The sequence below is a fragment of the Poecile atricapillus genome, chromosome 1, assembly GCF_030490865.1.
Source record: "Poecile atricapillus isolate bPoeAtr1 chromosome 1, bPoeAtr1.hap1, whole genome shotgun sequence".
Classification (NCBI taxonomy): Eukaryota; Metazoa; Chordata; class Aves; order Passeriformes; family Paridae; genus Poecile; species Poecile atricapillus.
Window position 1 is genome coordinate 140,549,608 of NC_081249.1, and position 18,512 is coordinate 140,568,119.

The 18,512-nt window shown below is 42.6% G+C and overlaps 1 protein-coding gene across 1 annotated transcript; it reads left to right on the plus strand.

Moving 5' to 3' along the window:
* Positions 1 to 1,120: 1,120 nt before the first annotated feature.
* LOC131574034 (probable inactive 1-aminocyclopropane-1-carboxylate synthase-like protein 2) lies at positions 1,121 to 17,903 on the plus strand. The gene is made up of 15 exons (XM_058828412.1): positions 1,121 to 2,745; positions 3,863 to 4,476; positions 5,962 to 6,021; positions 8,580 to 8,650; positions 9,185 to 9,254; positions 10,369 to 10,435; positions 10,896 to 10,993; positions 11,564 to 11,641; positions 12,635 to 12,735; positions 13,421 to 13,510; positions 14,847 to 14,892; positions 15,043 to 15,184; positions 15,772 to 15,914; positions 16,296 to 16,449; positions 16,655 to 17,903. The coding sequence occupies exons 1-15, from the start codon at positions 2,109 to 2,111 to the stop codon at positions 16,951 to 16,953; spliced, it is 2,670 nt and encodes an 889-aa protein (XP_058684395.1). The 5' UTR covers positions 1,121 to 2,108; the 3' UTR covers positions 16,954 to 17,903.
* Positions 17,904 to 18,512: the final 609 nt, after the last annotated feature.

Below are 18,512 nucleotides of genomic sequence, written 5' to 3' on the forward strand. Positions count from 1 at the left end.
CATAAGGGGGCGGAAACAACTGAACCATGAAAAATAGTTCAAGATTTGTTATATTTTTTTATATCACAAATCTAGGTTCCATTCCTTTTAATGTTTGCATTTTGAAACAGTGCCTTTTCCTGATGCCAGGATATGCGACAAGTTACTTTAAGAATACTCTGCTGCTGCCTGGCTAAATTATGACCCTCAGGTGTAACAGGCTCTAGCCAAGCTCTCAGGCTTCTTTAAAAAGCTTTTTAAAAATTCTATTCCATGCTGCCTTTAATCTATTTCTATTTATTACTAAACTTCAATCATCAATGACTCTATTCATTGTTGCCCTGGTCTTTGTGTACTCCACTATACAATCTATGTAAAAGTCCTTATGTAATTAAGTATGTATTTGTAGAACATAGAGTGCCATTCCCACAGAAAAAAAACCAAAAACAAACAGGAAAGTAAAAGCACATCTTATGGGCATGTGAAATACAAGATCTATTTCAGCAGACCACTAACAAATCCAAACTACTCCCTGGTCATAATTTATTAAGAAAGGTAGTGTGATTTTTAAAGCTAAGTATTTATTTTTTATTTTTTATTTTTTATTGCCCCTGCCCACAAGACAGTATTCAAAGTATTTAATGAAATTTAGGAAAGATCAAGTTTTTTGTTTCCATTTCACAGACTGGGAAATGGAATCATAGAGGCTGTGAACAATTTATTAAAATCCAGAATGAAGGTAATAACAGTTGGATAAAAAACCTAGTGCTGTAATGAAGTAGATCTTTTGATCTAAGAGAAAAATTACGAACTTAGTATGTGCTTCACCACCTGTACATTGGCCACAGGTGATACAGGATATGGACACACTACTGTCATTCTGGTTTCCTCATTAATTACTGGTTTATGTTTGTACTTGCGGCCTTGGGGCTCAGTTCTTATCCTGCCAGGCTGGGGTCTGGGCTGAAATTTCCGCACCGATGTGGCACGGTGCTGCTAGCTGTGTCCTGCAGCGCGGCTTGAGGCACCTTCGCGGCTGACGCGGCGGGATAGCTCTGTGAAGTCGAGTTCCGCAGTTACAGACTCCTGCAGGGAATTCGAGCTGGTGTGGTGTAGAGGAAGAGAAGAAATCTTGCATTCGCTCTCTACAGTCCTTTAGCCCAGTTAGAGACGTGGCAGAGGACGGAGTGGGTATTTGGAAGGATACGAACCACGCAGCTCTCTGATGGTGGGGTGTAAACAAAGGAACGAACTGCTGTAATGCCTGGTCGCTCGGGACTGGAGGCACAAGTCCTCTGCTGGTGTCCAGGGGCGGCGGGCCCTGTCCCCGTGCGTGTCCCCGAGCGCTGCCCGAGGGCCACGGGGGCAGCGGGGACAGCCGCTATCAGGGGCGGCCGCCGCACCCCTCGCCAGGCCCGGCCCGCGCCCGGCAGAAGCGCCGCCGATGACCTGGGCCCGGGGTCGCGGTGGGAGCGGTGCCGGCCGCTCCACCGGCGGCATTCGGCAGCACCGCTGCCGAGGTCTCCGCTTCGCCGGAGCCGGGGCTGATGCGGGGGAAGCCGTGCCAGGCCGTGCCTGGCAGCGCCGGGCGGGACGGGGCGGAGCCGCGGCGCCGAGCGCCGTGAGGGGAGGCGCGGCTGTGGCGCGGCTGTGGCTCGGCACGGCCCGGCACGGGGTGATGCGGCACGGCACGGTCGGTGCTGCCTCCTCCCGGCCCGAGAAGTGCGGAGGGACGGACGGCAGGAGGCAGGGAGCGAGGAAAAGAGGCAGGGTGGGAGGGACCCCACGGCGCCGCTCGGAGCCTGGCCCGGCCCCGGGAGCGCGAGAAGCGCCTGGCACGGGATAAAGTTATCCCGGAATAAGGCTGCACGCATGTGCGTCACCCCGGATGTGAACATGCCGGCCCGGCTCCCCGCTAGCTCGCTCCGCCTGGCTCCGGCGGATGGGCTGAGCCGAGCCGTGCCGAGCCGTGCTGTGCCGAGCCGTGCCCGAGGGCCTGCAGCCCGGTAGGGGCTGGGGGAGGCCGGGCCGCCCGGGCGCCCTCGAGGGCCGAGGTGCGAAAGCCCCTCCCGGCGGGGCAGGGGCAGGTGCGCAGCCCGGGGCGAGCGGCGGGCGGGACCCCGGGAGCGATGGATTTCCGTGGGAAGAAGTACGAGCGCGGCAGTAACTGGTCGGACCCCGAGGTGGTGGAGCTGCTGCAGCTCTGGGCCGACGAGTCGGTGCAGATAGAGCTGGAGAGCTGCTTGCGAAACCAGCACGTCTTCAACCGCATCGCCGAGGTGCTGCGGGAGAAGGGCATCCACCGGACGGGCGACCAGTGCCGGGAGAAGATCAAGAAGATGAAGCTGGAGTACCGGCGGATCAAGGACAATAGCAAGGCCCCGAGGGGCGGGCGGACGTGGAAGTTCTACGAGGTGATGGACAGGGTGCTGACCAGCCGGCCGGCCCTGGCCTATGGCTCCCTGAGCGGCAGCATGATGGCTCAGCAGGTGCTGCAGGGCAGCATGGTGGAGAGCTACCACCACCAGTTCGCCTCCTCAGCTCTGCCCTTTGGACACTCCCAGCACCCTGAGCTGATGGAAATCAAATGTGAGGAGGTGAACTCTGATGACCACAGCTTGACCCCAGAGCCCCCACAAGCCATGTCTTACCAGCAGGGCTCCCCTGAAGAACAGGAGATGGAGAGAGCCTTCTTGGAGAGGGCCCAGAACGACTCTCCCATCTCCAGGGTGGAGATTCCCATTGAAACCAGTGTTTCACCTTCAGGTAGGGATAGCCTTTTACATTCCAGCATAAGGTTTCTGCCCATTTTCCCAGAAGGAGAAGATTATTTCTGAAGCAGAGATAGACACCTGGTTTTCTCAATGACATTTGTATCCTTGTTTTTCCACATCCTAAAAAGCTTTTAAGTAGAAGGCTGATATCTGAATTTATGGTGTTTTGGCCATTCCCAAAACACAGGTATCTCACTGCAGGTAAATGTAGTCTAGAATTATTGATCTAGGCAAAATACTGTGTATGAAATCCAGAGGGGTCCATGAACTGGGCTAGTTAGATTTCTGCATATAATGCTGACAGTAATTGCCTTATTGAAAAAAACCCATTTGCATGCTTTTTTGGTATCATTTGAATGTAACCAGAGCTGTCTGCTGTCCTCATGCTGAATTGTATCAGGACACCCTCTTCTGCCATGGTTGTACTATAAACCTGCAGGTGAAACTGTCCTTGCATTGTCTTAAAATGTATTCCAGATCTAATATTTTAACCCACTCAACAGTGAAGAATACTTGGGAATAATCATTGCCTGATTTTCTAAGCTATTCAGTGGGCTTGGAAAGAAGATGTTTTTGAAAGTCACTGGCAGAAACAGTGTATTTGTTTACAGGAGATGAGATTCCTGCACTGAAAATGCAGTTGGCATTGCTTAGCTGCCAGGAAGGGTACAGCCTGGGAATCCTGGGGATTTCAAACCAGTCTAGGACAGGCTGATGGAAAACCATTAATTAATTGCTGGAGAAGAAGAGATGATAGCAAATGTGAGGTTAATGTCTGAGGTCAGGAGGAAATGGCATGTCCTCTTGGCTGTGGTGCTTGCACACCACATAGCCTAGTGGAGGGAACTGATGATCATTCAGGTTAATATGGAGGTCGTGTAAGGGGCTGGGACTGGCAGCATCATGGTGTGCCTAGTGTGTGATGTTAAAAACAAACTTAAAAAAATGCTTGCACACCTCAGGATGTACCTGACAGATTTTACTTTGCTCTTTCTATAAACTACAGTGGATAAAAGGGTGTTCTTAGGACAGGTAGGAGAAGGAAGAAAGGCATGCCCATGCCACTTTGCTTGCTGCACTTTTTCTTCTTCACTTTTGTGTATTTGCAGGTTTCAGTGAGCCAAACATGGCAAACTCATCACGGATCCAAAATGTTGTTCCCCGGCCTGGCTTCTCTGCCTTGCATCGGCTGAGAAAAAAGCGGAAAGGCCAGCGCATGAGGGACCCACTCGATGATCTCCTGCTGAAGACTCTGACATCTCAGCGGGCCATGGAAGAACGCTTTTTGCAGATGGAAGAACGCCGATTTCAGCGAGATTTGGACGTGGAGGAGCGCCGGATGCAACTGGAGCAGCGCCGGTTTGAACTGGAGCGGGAACATGAGTTTCGCATGTTCAATGTCTTTGCTCAGATGCTCAGCATCCTAAAGCAGAGCCATAGTGGCTCCTCCTCCACTGTTGCTATGCCTCAGGGTTTGGACTTCAGCCAGGCACTGTCTGAAATTGAGGGAATGGGAGGAAGAGGGACCAGCCTGCAAGAGATGAGGGTTCGGCCGCTTGCCAAGAAGAGGGTTGACATGCACAGCTTCTGTAACCCCAGCGGCTTCCAGAGAAGCCCCTACCTCTCTGCTCGTGGCAACTTTGCCAACATTTTTCAGGGGTCCACTGAGGAAGGTTACAAAGCCTATCACGCTGACAAGTATGATGAAGACAAGAACCCCAATGTGAGTAAGAACCTCAAAGTGTTTTCCTGGCTTCCTTGTTAGGAAAAAATAGCTTCTTAGAGGTTTGCTGACAGATGTGCTGAAACTGTGGGTTTTTTTTGATCTCACTAATACAAGGTGAATCAAACTGTTTGAGGAAAAGAAATTAAAAGTAGCTTTGAGGCTCATCTAGATACCAAAAATGAATGCTGTGTTCAACTCAGGTTTGCATGTTCTGATTTCTTTATCAGAGTAGTAATAGCAGTAGCAGACCTTGAAAGATGTAAGAAATCTGCAGGAACAGAGCTCATGTTCCTCCTTTCACCTCATCTCCTCTATTGCCCACTGAGAACTGTCTCTGATTATCTGATTATGTCTGATTATTGCAGGTGATGGATCCAGGAAGTAGAACTACTAAGTAGTAGCCTTTTTTTTTTTTTTTTAAATTACTGTTAATAACACTCAGCACTTTTTCTGTCCATTTACACTCAGCTGCTCAGTTTTAAGTAGCTCATCATAGCCCTCTTGTGGCACAAAGGCTGTGTTAATAGTTCATGGCAAATTATTACTGAGTAACAAGTGTAGTAAATATAAATAACAATTTATATGTGGATTACTTTTAATCAGATCCTTCATTCACATACTGAACTACTTGAAACTTTCAAAGTATTTTATTATTGGCCCTGATTTCAGTTGCTGTGGGGGTGAAAACTAGATTGTTTAACTAGAAACACACAGGGAAGTTTTTGTTACAAGGTACAGACTGCCTCTTCTGTGAACTGTTGTCTATGTAGGAGGTAGTTTTTTTAAACAAATATCTAAAATTAGACTTGTACTTTAATAACACCAGAAGCGTACAGTTGTTTAGATTTTCCTTCACATTTTCAAAATTTATTTACCCAAAGTCTTCCAATAATGAGAATGTACTAGTAAATTTGAACTCTTCAGGATCTAATGCCATACTATATATGGCCAAATCATAAACCTGGAACTTCAGGGTCATCTCTCCAGAAGGAAAAATTTCAGTATTTAAACTACTTATCATGACTACAAGTTTATATGATTTTTGAGCAAATCAGTAGAGTGGAATAGTAATTAATGGTAAACAAATGCTTTTAAGGTAAAGAAATATATCCAAAACCTCTTTTAAAACTGGTGTTGAAGGGTAAAGCTTGTTTTTTTCAGGGTTACTTTAGGGTTTCTTTTTTAGTTGCATATAATAGTAAGTGAATTCAAGATTAAGTTAAACATGTTCTGTAAGGAAGTATAAACTATTAGTACAGGTTCATTTACAGACAGTTTAATGATGAAGAAACCAAGTGCTTGGGATGTGTATGGAAATGTACACACGTAGATGCACGTCTTGAGTTATATATGGTGAAGTTTATGTGAACTGTTTTGACTTTTCCTTGGTAAGCTTTTTGGAGGCAATTTAGTGAAGTGATAGTTAAGGTGATGTACTCACATGTTTTATGTGTCTATAAGCAATACCGTTTCTTTTTCTAGGGTATAATAAACTTTGGCACCAGTGAGAACAAGCTCTGCTTTGACCTGATGTCCAAGCGGGTAAGTTCTATTCCAAAATAAAACACCGTATTTGCTGTGCAGTTCCTCTTCAAAGCTTGTACTTTCCTAGAGATACTGCTGTTACTCAGGTTTCTCTGGTAAAGTTTTTCATTGTGAATTCTAAATTTGGTGGGAGTCACTATTGAATACAACTACTTGTACATTTATTTATTTTATTTTTCTAGGAGGATAGCAACATGGGTGTTTTTCTCTTCCTCTTCATTATGGGTTTCCCTTCTGGGATGTACTTATTTCAGAAAACTAGATGAAAATAAGATGAATTTTATTTTCCCCTGCTTACAGTAAATGATTTAATATAGATGTTTTGAAATTAGTTTTGAACTCTATTTAATTTTGAGTATCTTTATATCTGTCCGTTATAAAGTCACACAACTTGGACACCTGGTTCTGAGCTCACCTGAAATGTGCAAGTGGCAGCAGTGAAATCTCCCAAAATCAGACTGGGTCAGCTGCTACCTGCTGGCTTTGCACCAGGCAGAGCTGAACTGAAAGAGTAAAAAAAGTCAAAAGGAAACGACAGAACTATGCTGTAGAAGAATGCTTCTAGAATTCCATTAAAATCACTGCCCAGGTGGCAGGCAGCCTTTGAGGTGGGCAGGTAGCACTCTTTCCTATGTGTGCTTGTGTGCGGGGTGGGAAGGTGACTCAGGGTTGGATAGTCAGTCTCTGCAGTTTGAAATTCATGGTTGCTCCCATTCCACCACTTCCCACCCTCAAAACGTTCCCTGTTTTATATCTGCCTGCTACTCCACTGACTCAGGGGATGCTACCCCACCACTCCACCTTTCAGCTAAAAGAACAGGTAAGGCAGAGCTGATGCCTGCATGGAAAGATGTCTTCTAGGCTGTGTAGGTGGTGCCTTCCTTCCTTCACTGTCCTTTCCTCTTTAACACCACATCTGCAGTAAGAAGTGCAAGGGAGACAGTAGTCAGCTGCTTAATTCTGTGAAAGTGAGTTGAGACTTTTTCACGTATACTGTTCATGCTTGTGGCAACAAGCAGAACAAAGATGTTGCCAGCTTCTCAGTCAGTTCTCACAGCCTTGAGTAGCAGTATGGATTCACTGAATGCAGCATCAGCTGGGATTGTAGGCAATTTTTTTTTTCTATTTGGGATTAAAAATACTGCTGCCACTGAATAATGTACCCGGTTTTTGTTTTCAACTCCTGACCCTTAAATTAAAGAATACCTAGCACATTACTTTTAGGGGTTCTCCTCTTATTAATTCATAGTTGTTTTTGCCCAAGTCTGCTGGTATGTTTGGTGTTTCATTCTCTAGATAAGTTTAGGAGAGAGAGAGATGTAAGGAGTCACAGTTCTTGGAGCTACATAGACTCCAAGAACATCTACAGCTGAATAAAGGAAGTGTTATCCTATAATACCAGGTTATGATATCAGGTTGCATTGGATAGGACATGGTCTTTAAACTCCAGAGCTTGACACCAGTTATTAAAACACCTATAGAAAATGTTATCGTTTTGTCATCATGTGCAAAACCTTCACACTGCATGTGGAATTTCCCTCCTCCCTTGCACTATCAACTACTTGAGTCCTCCCCACCTTTACTTTTTTCAGTATTAACTCATATATTTGGTTGCCATTAAATATTTGAGGGGACATTGTACATAATACTTGTTCACTACCTTTTTGTTTATCTAAAATGTTCTCTCTGCCTGTATCAAGGCTGTGCTTTCCCTTGCAACTTCACAGGACTGGATTATGTGAAACCTTGATACTTATAAAAATATCTAGGTAAAAGCAGTGTGCACACTTTATCTAATTATAAATATTAAAAAGAACCTCCACAGTTCAGGTCAATCTGTGTTTGAGATCAGAATGAACTTCTCATAAGGAATAAAGTACCTGGCCTGGGGAATAATTATTAGGAAGATAATTTCATTTTTCTCCTGTCTTTTGAAAGTTCCTGTTACACTTCAACACTTATCAAACTAATCAGAAATATAAATATGAAGAAGCTGCAATAACTTTGAACTGAGACAAAAATGAAAGCTGTAATTTGTTAAAAAAATTAATGTATTGAAAGTTTATTAAAGAAAAAATCATATCTGACTCTGATTCAAATTCCTTTCTAACTCTTTCTCACAGTCTAGACCTGAGTTTTCACAGCTGGGACTTATTTTTCCAGCTAAAAGCTGTTGTCCTCAGAGCTTGGGCAAAACACTCTTGGGTTTGCTTCATTTGCTGAGAAATTCTTTTTCAGGTACCTTGGTTATGGGCATCGTATGTTGCCTGCTCTGCATCCTTGTTGTAGATTTCTGTGCAGTGAAGTTTTGGATGCAATAATTTAGCAGAAGCCCATAGTTCATACAACCTGAAGGTATCACAGATCAGTTTGCTGGTTCTTGCTTCTCCAAGCTGCATTAATTTTGGTGGTCAATAGCTTTCCCCGTCCAGTTTTACAACTGTTGAAGTTGCACAAGTGTCTGTGCAGGTGTGTGCCTGTACCTGGATCCTGTCTATGTCCATATTTCCATTATTGGTAACTGGGCTTTTAATGATTCTTCTAATTTCTCCCAGCTGACACAGGCTGATATGAATCTGATGGACCCTTCACTGCTTCAGTATCCTGACTGGAAAGGACATCTGTTGTAAGTCTTTTTTGTAATGCTTCTCCTTTTTGTTTAATAAACAGAATGGATGAATAAAAACCTCTTCTGCTACATTCTCTTGTTAAAGCTTTTCTAGGTCACTTAATCATCTTTTTCTTTGTAAAACTTTACATTAGCTGTCCTACCAGCTCATACAGTTAAAAATCCTTTTACGTGAGAGAAGATGCAAATTTTCTAAAGCAGAGTTTTAAAAGCACTTGTATACATTAACACATTGGGGAACTCCAAACAATTCTTTGAAACATATTGAACACTTGGGGTTGTTAATCCTTCTCTTCTGTGCCAGATTAAAGCTCATCAGAAATGCATGCACCATTATAGACATTGTCTGCAGCACCTCTGCTGGGTGTAAAAATCATGTCTGTTCCATGGGTAAGAGCTCTCCGGTTTTCTAGCTATTTTCGCCAGACTTTACATGTCCCTGACTTGACTTTCCTAAGATGTGAACCAGGTTTGGAAGCCCAGCCTCTTGGAGAATATTTGAATCAGTATTTGCTTTTGTGTATTTTTCAGTTTACGGGAAGAAGTGGCTCGATTTTTGACCTATTACTGCAAGACTCCTGCACCTCTTAAAGCAGAGAATGTAGGTAACCCACTGTCCATTGGTGTCTGTTCTAATGTATTGCCATTTGTTGGGAAACAGGTTCAAATTCTGTTTTTTTAAACAAATTATATGGTAAGAATGCAAGCTGTTCTCATGTAAATGAGATTGATTCTTCATTTCAGTAGCTTTTGATGCACTCTTCTGACAAAAAACTTCATGTCTTACTATATATTTGCTTCATGTTTCACTTCTGGGTGCCAACTCTTCCTGCTGGTACTTTCAATGAGGCTTTATATTTTGATCTCCCTATTTAGCACAGGGACCTACTGTGCCCGTAACATCCAGCCTTTTCAAAGAGTGCCCACTATTTCAGTTGAGTTCCATGTCATCTCATTCCTCTGTTATACCTCAAGACAAAGATTTGTAATTGAACCAAGAGTTAGTTTTAGCCTGTAAAGTTTGTGGCAGTGTTGGTAGAAAGACATCAGAACCTGAGTCTCTGCAGGACTTGCTGACTTGTGAGAGATACAGCCTGCATGCTGGGGCCTGTGGAGGTCAGGAACTCCTGTCTCTGCTGAGTGCTGAAGGCAGCAGGAGCTGGTGCAGCCATTGCTTTTCTGGATGCAGTGATTCAACAGACCCCCATACCTAATGTGAACTGAGGTTACCACTGATCGGTTTGCTGATCACTGCCTCTTCAAGGCACCAGATTCTTCCTGATACTTGGAATGAAACTCATGGTACCTGTGAGCATTTGTCCTGTAGAAGCAGGAGTCAAACCTGCTTCTGTACAAGACAGTAGTTTTCACTTTTACTCAAATTTGGCAGGAGGTCAGAACTGCTGTTACCATGAAGAAATGATAACACATATTAACTGTTAAAAATATTTTGCTTTACTAGCATCTCAGAACTGCTCCCCAACTTTAAGCCTATTCTTCTAAATTGCTTGTTAGAGTCAAAAATGGCACCAGAACAAAGTCTCTGTGAAAGAACAGGATTAAAGTTACTCTGGTAGAAGTGGGATTTCAGCAGGAAAATTCAAATGGAGAATTAGGGAGAAAATTTATTTCAGCGATATTGTCAGGAATTGTTCTTTTATAGCACTGACTTTCTATGTATGGATTTATCACTAGCTTCTCTCTGTCTTCTGTAGGTGATTGTTTTAAATGGTTGTGGCTCTTTATTTTCTGCGTTAGCTACAGTCCTTTGTGATCCAGGGGGTAAGTGGATGGTTGGAACATAGTTTTGTTTTGGTTTGTTTTTTTTCTGCTGGGAAATAATTTTACTTTGTTTAAATGCTGTTAGACAGAAGTGAAGTAGTGGAATTGGCATTGGCCTGCTGCAAAGTTCTTGTTTCCTGCAAAGTTGTGCTGTGAAATTCTTCATTTCCATGGTCTGCAGATGTCATGCACTCACACTTGATGCGTGCCCTGTCTGCCTTCACTGTTTTTGTGGCACGCTGCTTTAGTTTGCCAGACTAGACATGGGCTATTCTCATGGTTACTTGGGCTCTTGCAGAAGATTAAAGAATTAATTTAAAAATAAAGTGAAGAAAGAGGCAGTAGAATTACAGTGTTTCCAGGGGACACAGTTGTAAAAACACTTTCATGTTTAGCTAAAGCACATTAGGAGAGAAGACTGTGACAAAGTTGATAACCAACTTTGTTTTCTTGGTTCCAGAAGCTGTTCTGATTGCTACACCCTTTTACGGTGGTATTACCCAGAGTGTCTTCCTCTATGGTAATGTCAAGCTGGTGTATGTCTATTTAGACAGTAAGGTAAGATCTGAGAGAAGGAAATAACAACTTCTGTAGTTAAACTTGAAAGCTGAGCTTTGGGAACCTCTGCAAGCGGTTCTCAGAACAAGGGTACACTGCAGCCAGTGGACATTTACACAGTTTATTGCTGGGAAAATGGGCACCTAGTTTACAAGAAAGTCACTTGAGACCATTAATCTGGATTCCAGTTTTGTCCTTTTCTTGTATCTTACTCCCTATAAAAGTACTTGAAAGGAAAAAAAAAATATCATTTTGAACCTTGGAGAGAGAAGTTACGTTGTGTCCTACTGAAGGTGGTCACAGGGTGGAAGAGCAGGTGGAGATCTTGCATTGCTTTAGTTATTCAAGGATAGCAAGAAAATTCTGGTTTTGGCCAGCCTATGATGGCCTTTTGTTTGATTTTACTTACTGATTTGTTTATTCTCTGTAGTATAAAAGGATAAGAAGATGGTTGCTAGGTCATTATTGCTGGGGGTTTATTTTCTTTCAGGGAACATTTCTCAGTAGATTGGTTCAAGGGAGTCTCTATTGAAATATCTTTGCCTTTTAAATCTTTTTTATGTCTTTCAGATTACTGGAACAAGCACTCGGCCTTTTCAGCTTACAGTGGAAAAACTGGAAAAAGCCTTGCAGGATGCCCGGGCAGAGGTGAGCTGAGCTTCACATTATCACCGAAGTTTACAATATATTGGAGATGTCACATCCCAGAAGTGGCCTAAAGATCAAGGCATTTTCAAAACCTAGCACCTGGCTTTCTGGTTGTCCTTCTGAGATGGATGACTTGCAAACTCAGGGGCAGTTTTAGGGGGAATCCCTCCATGTTGTATCCATCCAGTTTTGGTAACAGCAGAAAGGATAAACCGGACCTTTCAAAAAGCACTGGAACCCGTTCATGTCACCCAAAAAAAATGTACTTGGGCATGCATTAAAATTTGGGACTACCCAGGATTCTCCTTCAGAAAGGCCAGTTGAGTTACCTGAAAACTGAATGCTCTACACAGCAGGGCAGATGAATACACTAAGAATGCTGAGAGTTTTTTTAGGAGGGAACTCTAGAGGATAAAATGCACATGAATATGACTTTTCTGAAGGGTTAGTCTGTAAGTTTGGCATTGTCCTAAATCTCATATATGTTTAGTTGCATCTTTGAATTGTTACTAGCTCGGACATCTCCAGCCAAGTGTGCTCTAAATAAGTATTTGCATCCACCTAACTCAAATTCTCATCTTTCTCGTCACATTCATGGCAGTCTTCAGTAATTTATTACTTCCCAATTACTAATGCAGCTCAGAAAAAGTACTTCCATACTGAGAATATGTGAGACCATCTTTCTCATTAATTGGTTGGCCAGATGGCAACCTATTACGGGGTGGTAGCAGTTCCCTCTTTTCAAAATCATAGATTAATTCTATAATATTTTGCTCATTTCACTTTGCAAATGATTAAATAGTAAAAAGGAAAATCTTAATTTGTGGCTGAAAGTTTTCACATGCAAATCTAACCTTTGAGGAGAAAAGTCATGGTGGAAGCTTCAGGGGAATCCTGTGTCACACTTAAGTGAGAGACTTCTTAAGTAGAGGAACTAAAAATTCATCCCATAGATAGGCACCCTCTTAATGCTATGATATTTGTATTCTGCAGGGTGTCACTGTAAGGGCCTTAATTCTTCTGAATCCCCAAAATCCCCTTGGGGACATCTACTCCTTGTCAGAGCTGCGGGATTACCTGGAATTTGCTAAAAGGTATGTCGATTTGGAAGGCTGAGATAGCCTGAGTCAGATACAGCCTTCAGAATCTGGTGGACTACTTACTGTCCCTGAATTTATCTGTGAATATCTTTTAATTCAGGCAATTAGTCTGCTCTTCACACACATTGGTGGGTTTAAGAAAGGAGAGGGTAGTGCTCGGATCATGGACCATGCAGTCATCTGGGGTGGCAAAGCAACTTGCATTAAGGAATGCAAGTTTTATTTTTCAGTAATCCAAGAAAACATTATGGCACTGTGCTTCCCTGATAGGAAGCTGAGTTCTTTTCCTCTCAGTTTCTCCATATCTGTAAAGACAAAGTATATGAATATGGTTTCCCAGTTTCATCATAGATCATAATACTCTTTGACATTCAGATTCTATGAGATGCTGAGTGGATGGGTAGTACGTTTAGGAATTAATTTTTAATTGGTGAAATATAGAAGAAAAATTACAGAATCTTTGTCTTGTTATGTGGTTACAGTGGGTGACAGTTAAGTAGACATACCTCAAATTATTTAAATGTACACAAAATAGATCTAAGTTGAGAAAAATTGCTTTGTTTCTGCAAAATTTGGCATCCCCTCTTCTTTGTATAAAGCAAGTATTTGCAGGCCTGAATTTATCTGTGTTAAATCAGAAGCAGCCTTCTTCTGTAATCTCCATTTTGTCCTTTTTCAGACATGGATTGCATGTGATAGTAGATGAGATCTACATGCTGTCAGTTTTTGATGAATCAGCAACGTTTCACAGTGTCCTAAGCATGGACAGGTAAAAGCAGCTCCTACTTCCCTGGCCATCTTCCAGTGACAATTCAACATGATGCCTTGCTGAGAACTTGTGACTGGAAGTTAAGTCATAAGCTAGCAAATTCTGAATCCACCTTACATTTATTTATTTATTTATACTTCTGAATGGCAAATACATTTTGTCAAATACAATCTAGAAGTAAAAAAAATGGTAGCCAGATTTTTATTGTGGTATACTTCTCAATGTGCGCATCAATATTGAGTTATGACAGTCCCCAAAACTGAAAATAGATTTTTCATTTGTTGAAGGTGATTCCTTTCTCCTACCTAAACATCTTTTTCCCATGTTTCTGTTGATGCTTCTAAAGGCTTTCTATTGCTGTTTACTTCCTAATTTTCCATAGAGTAGTTCCAGATCACAGTAGTGTTACAGACTAGATAATGGCTTTTATTAGGTATTGTTTTAATGAGATGAAAAACTTTTAAAATATTTTTTAAAATATGGTGGCGTGTTGAGTTTTTTTTCCTTTTTTTTTTTTTTTTTACTTTCTAGTTTTCACCAGTGGTGCTAGATATCTTTTTGTGCTCAGTTGCAAAGAAATAAAATATAGTCAGTTGAGTTCTAGCTTAGTGTTTCTGGGCTTAGATGTAAAAGAACATGGCTTTTGATTCTTAGCAAATACATTGGCAGAAGCCTGATTTCTAACATTAAATGTATGAGTTTCATATATTCAGGAAATCTGCTGTGGACAGGATTTCTGAGCCTGAGAGGGTTTTGGCCTGTTGGGCTCATCTGTTCCTAGTGGAAAGTTCCTGGGAGCAGTTTCTCTCCAGAATTGTGTTACTGTAAATAGATAATATTTCTCAAAACAATATTGAACAGATGTCCTTGTTGTGTTTTCTCTGGTCCCACCAATGGGACCAAAGTGGGTGTTGTTCCTTCTACCAGTCAGGGTAACCTGGTTGGAAAAACTATATAAGGGTTGGAAAAACCCCAAATAAAGGCTTTTCAACCATAAGGCTTTTCAGCTACAGGAAGACTGGTTGCACGTGACAATCTGACTCGGACTCTCGCCCAATACTTCGTGTCCTCTAGCGACAATCTGCATGTAAAATGTAGCACTTGTAAGCTCCTGTGTCTTTGAAATATTTAAAAATTCTGTCCAAAACTACTTCCAAGGGGTTCCTAGCTTCTAAAGTTAGGCTGCATATGAATTTTCCCTGCTTGACTGCTGTTCAGTGGTACTCTGTCTATCATCGTGTAATGCTGCCTCTCTGTTTCTGCAATGCTGCACTGGTGATCCAAAAGCTTCAGCACCTATGACACTAACTGCCCATCTGCATCCTTCTACATACAGATTGCCTGATCCACAGCGGACTCACGTGATGTGGGGCATAACCAAGGTGAGTGCTGGTTGTTACTGTGCTGTGCCTTTGTGGCTGGTAGGTTTTGGTCTGGCCTCCTTGGGTTCCTTGTGCTAGAAAGATCAAGGTAGTAGTAATAGGATCCCAGCTGTTCAGTGTATTAAAATAGTCTCTCTGTGTCTTCTGCAGGATTTTGCTGTTTCTGGAATTCGTTTTGGTACCTTATATACAGAGAACCAAGATGTTGTTAATGCAGTGGCTTCTTTGTGTTATTTCCATGGGGTTTGTGGACCTGTCCAGCACAAGGTTGCACAGCTGCTTAGAGACAGAGGTGAGTCAGTACTCCGTGTACAATCCTCTGCCATTCTATGTGTCTTGGTACCTGGAAGATCTCCCCTCCCCTTATGTTCCCTGGTGATCTCCTCTTTGTACACCTTAATTCACAGTCTTCCATTACTCTGAAGCTTCCCATGCAATGCAAGGCTGACAGCTCTGCAGAAAAGGATCATTTCTGCATAGCAGAAGTTAGAGGAGCATCTTGGAAGAAGTGTGGTAGCTATTTGTACAGAAATTTCCAGTGTTATCTAGAACCAGATGAGCAGAAATAAGGAATACAGGCTTGTGAGGCAGGGGAAATGGAAATGCCTTCTAACTCTGCCCAGGGTGGAATGCTAACAGTCCATGATGACTGAGAAGTATAAATGTAGGGAAACTTCCTCAGGAAGGTCAAGGAGATACTCTATTTCACAGATATGCAACTGCAAAATACTTCTTGGCTGTCTTTTTGTTATTTGAGGAAACAGGAAACAAAAGGAGGTGAAATGTGAAGCAGAAAAAGACACTGAGTGTTTTGGAAGCTTGAACAGATCTGAATACTTCCTCAGTTTGTGATTCTTTTCTTTATCTTCTTCTGGGCAGACTGGATCAACCAGGTGTACCTGAGGACCAACCATGCCCGCCTGAAAGCGGCCCATACGTATGTGACAGATGAGCTGAAGACACTTGGGGTTCCTTTTCTCAACCGCAATGCAGGCTTCTTCGTCTGGATTGATTTCCGAAAGGTTGGTAGTCTTAGGAAGTGAGACTTCTCCTGGAATGAGGGCAGGAATATAGTGCAGCTGCATCTAGAGGAAAGGTTAATATAGTGACAAGCATTTTGTTTTAATAAATCTGTCACTGATGAGGAGAGGGAAGGACTGACAGATGTTTCAGTCTATTCTTTTCCTTTTGTCAGTCTGTGAACTTCCCTCCTTGCAGGAATCTTACTACTCTCAAGCCACTTCCCTCCCCATTTCTTCCTTTGTATCACAACTGCCATACTTCAGAGGTAAAAGGTGTCTCCCTTGGCCTTTGCAGACCTCATGGGAATCCCAAATTCATGAGGATCTCAGTGATGTAGTCTATATGGTACTAACCTCTGGCCCTTCTGATGACTCTCCTAGTACCTTAAGACAGGCACATTTGAGGAGGAGTTGCTGCTCTGGAAGCGTTTTCTGGATAATAAGGTCCTCCTGTCCTGTGGAAAAGCCTTTGAGTGCAGTGAACCTGGATGGTTCCGCATCATCTTTGCTGACAAGACCCACCGGCTGCAGTTAGGTGAGTAATGTTCTTTTTCTTCCCACCACAATTTCAGCAGCACTGTTCCCTTCTCTTCTTAATCCTAAATTTAGCCTATTATGATCCTCTCGTCTTCTCTGTTTTTTCTCTCTTTCTCCGTTATCCTTTTCTGCATCTGATGGATTTGGAGACACTTGTGGCTTAAACTAATCCACTAGTGTTTCTCCTCCTTATACTACTGCAGGTATGCAACGGATACGCAAGGTTTTGGAAGAGCGTGAGCAGGAGATACTGGCTGAGGAGAAGGAGCAGCCTTGTCAATCAGATCAGGATGGCAAAGCAGATAGCACAGATGAAGTCATTTTTGTATCCCGCCACCAGGACCCCACCTGTGCCAGTAGCTCCAGCCTTGGTGACCTCATTGGCCTCCTGCAGCAACAGATGCGTTCATCTGACTGGCTACAGAAAAATACAGCTGAGCAGTTTGCCCAGGAAAGGCCAGAGATCTATGACGTGTTCAGCAAACTGGTGGGGAAGCAGTAGGGGTCAGTGTGCCTTTAGGGGCATTCCTGAGCAGTGACTGACCCTGGGCCCCTAACAACTCAGCAGTGACTTCCAGCAAATAATATATTTTCTGTATAGCAAGAAAATTACTTTGTAGGCCCCCTCCTCTCCCCTCTATTTGAGATCTCTAATTTGTACTATATAGGTGTGTTTTCTTGGATTGGGGTGAGGGTAGGGAATGGGCGGGGGTGTCTTGTTTGTGTGCTGCTCTCTGTTCTGCGGCATCATTGTATTTTATATTTCATTTCTAATGAATATGCTCTTAACTCTCTTATAAGGTCCTGTGGTGTAATTTTTTATTCTTCTTCACACTTTCCAAAAAGAGACTATAGATTGATAAGTTATGTGAAGTTTCCCTTTTCTTAAATGATGATCAGATGTAACTGTTCTGCAGCCAGCTGTCTCAAAGAGGTGTTTTTGGGAGATAGAATCTAGTGTCAGCCCTAACTTAGCCCTACCTAAGGGTAAAAAAACACGTGCATAGATTCATCTTCATTATTGAGGCTCTTAGGACCATGGCCATCTAACTGAGTTCTATAAATCTTTTCATTTTGAGTTGGTTTCCAGTCTGACCTCAGATCAGACAGTATCCACCACCCTCAGTTGGTGAAATGCCTGGTTTTCTTTCTACTCTTCTTTTTCATATTCACATAAATAAACTGTATCCATTGGCCTCTTGGCAGAATGTCCAGAAAAGAGCTACAAATGGAGAGGCAATAGTAAGCTGATGTTCTTTTTGCATTTTTTCTATTCCTGGAAGCCCATCCCTTGTGGTTAACTATGACATATATTGGCAAAAGAGTGCAGAGAATGCTTCTGCCACCGTGCTAGTTGTACCTGCAGGTACAGCTGCTTCTGTCACCTAGCACAGGCATCCAAGGGTACACCTTCCACCATCATCACAATAATTAATGCAATTTTTTTTCTTTGATTCTCAATTTGCAGGGTAATTTTTTTTGACTAAAGGGTATTCTTCTGTCTCCTTCTTCTATTTATTCTATTACATTTTAAGAAACATTTATTCTTCTATTTATTCTATTACATTTTAAGAAACTGTTTTCTGTATGCTGGTGGTAGAGTATTTCAACTGGAAAGCGTTTTTCAACGATAAAAAGCTCTTCAACTTCTGGTACTGTAAAATTTAGGTATCCTAAAGGAATTTGAGTTGGTTTTTCTGTATACATATTAATCAAGAGTTGAAGGAAATTGCCCATGAAAACTTAATAGAAGTGCGCGTTTCCCCTCCTCATGGATTTTGGCAGATGGGCATGAGTGACAAAAGCACATCTGCATCATAAACCAAATTACCAAAGTATAGGCAACAAATAATTGATGCACCCACAATTTGCTTTGGGGTGATGGCAGAGAACTGCTTGGACAGTGAGAAGGAAAGTCTGAGCAGTGGCTGAAGAGAAGATGGTGCTGCTTGTGACTGCTGTGAGCAGTAACCAGTTCCTCCTTCAGTGATGAGGCCAAGGTTGGTGAGGTGATCGGTAAGATCAGTATAAGGGATAGCTATAAACATAATGTTTGCTAAC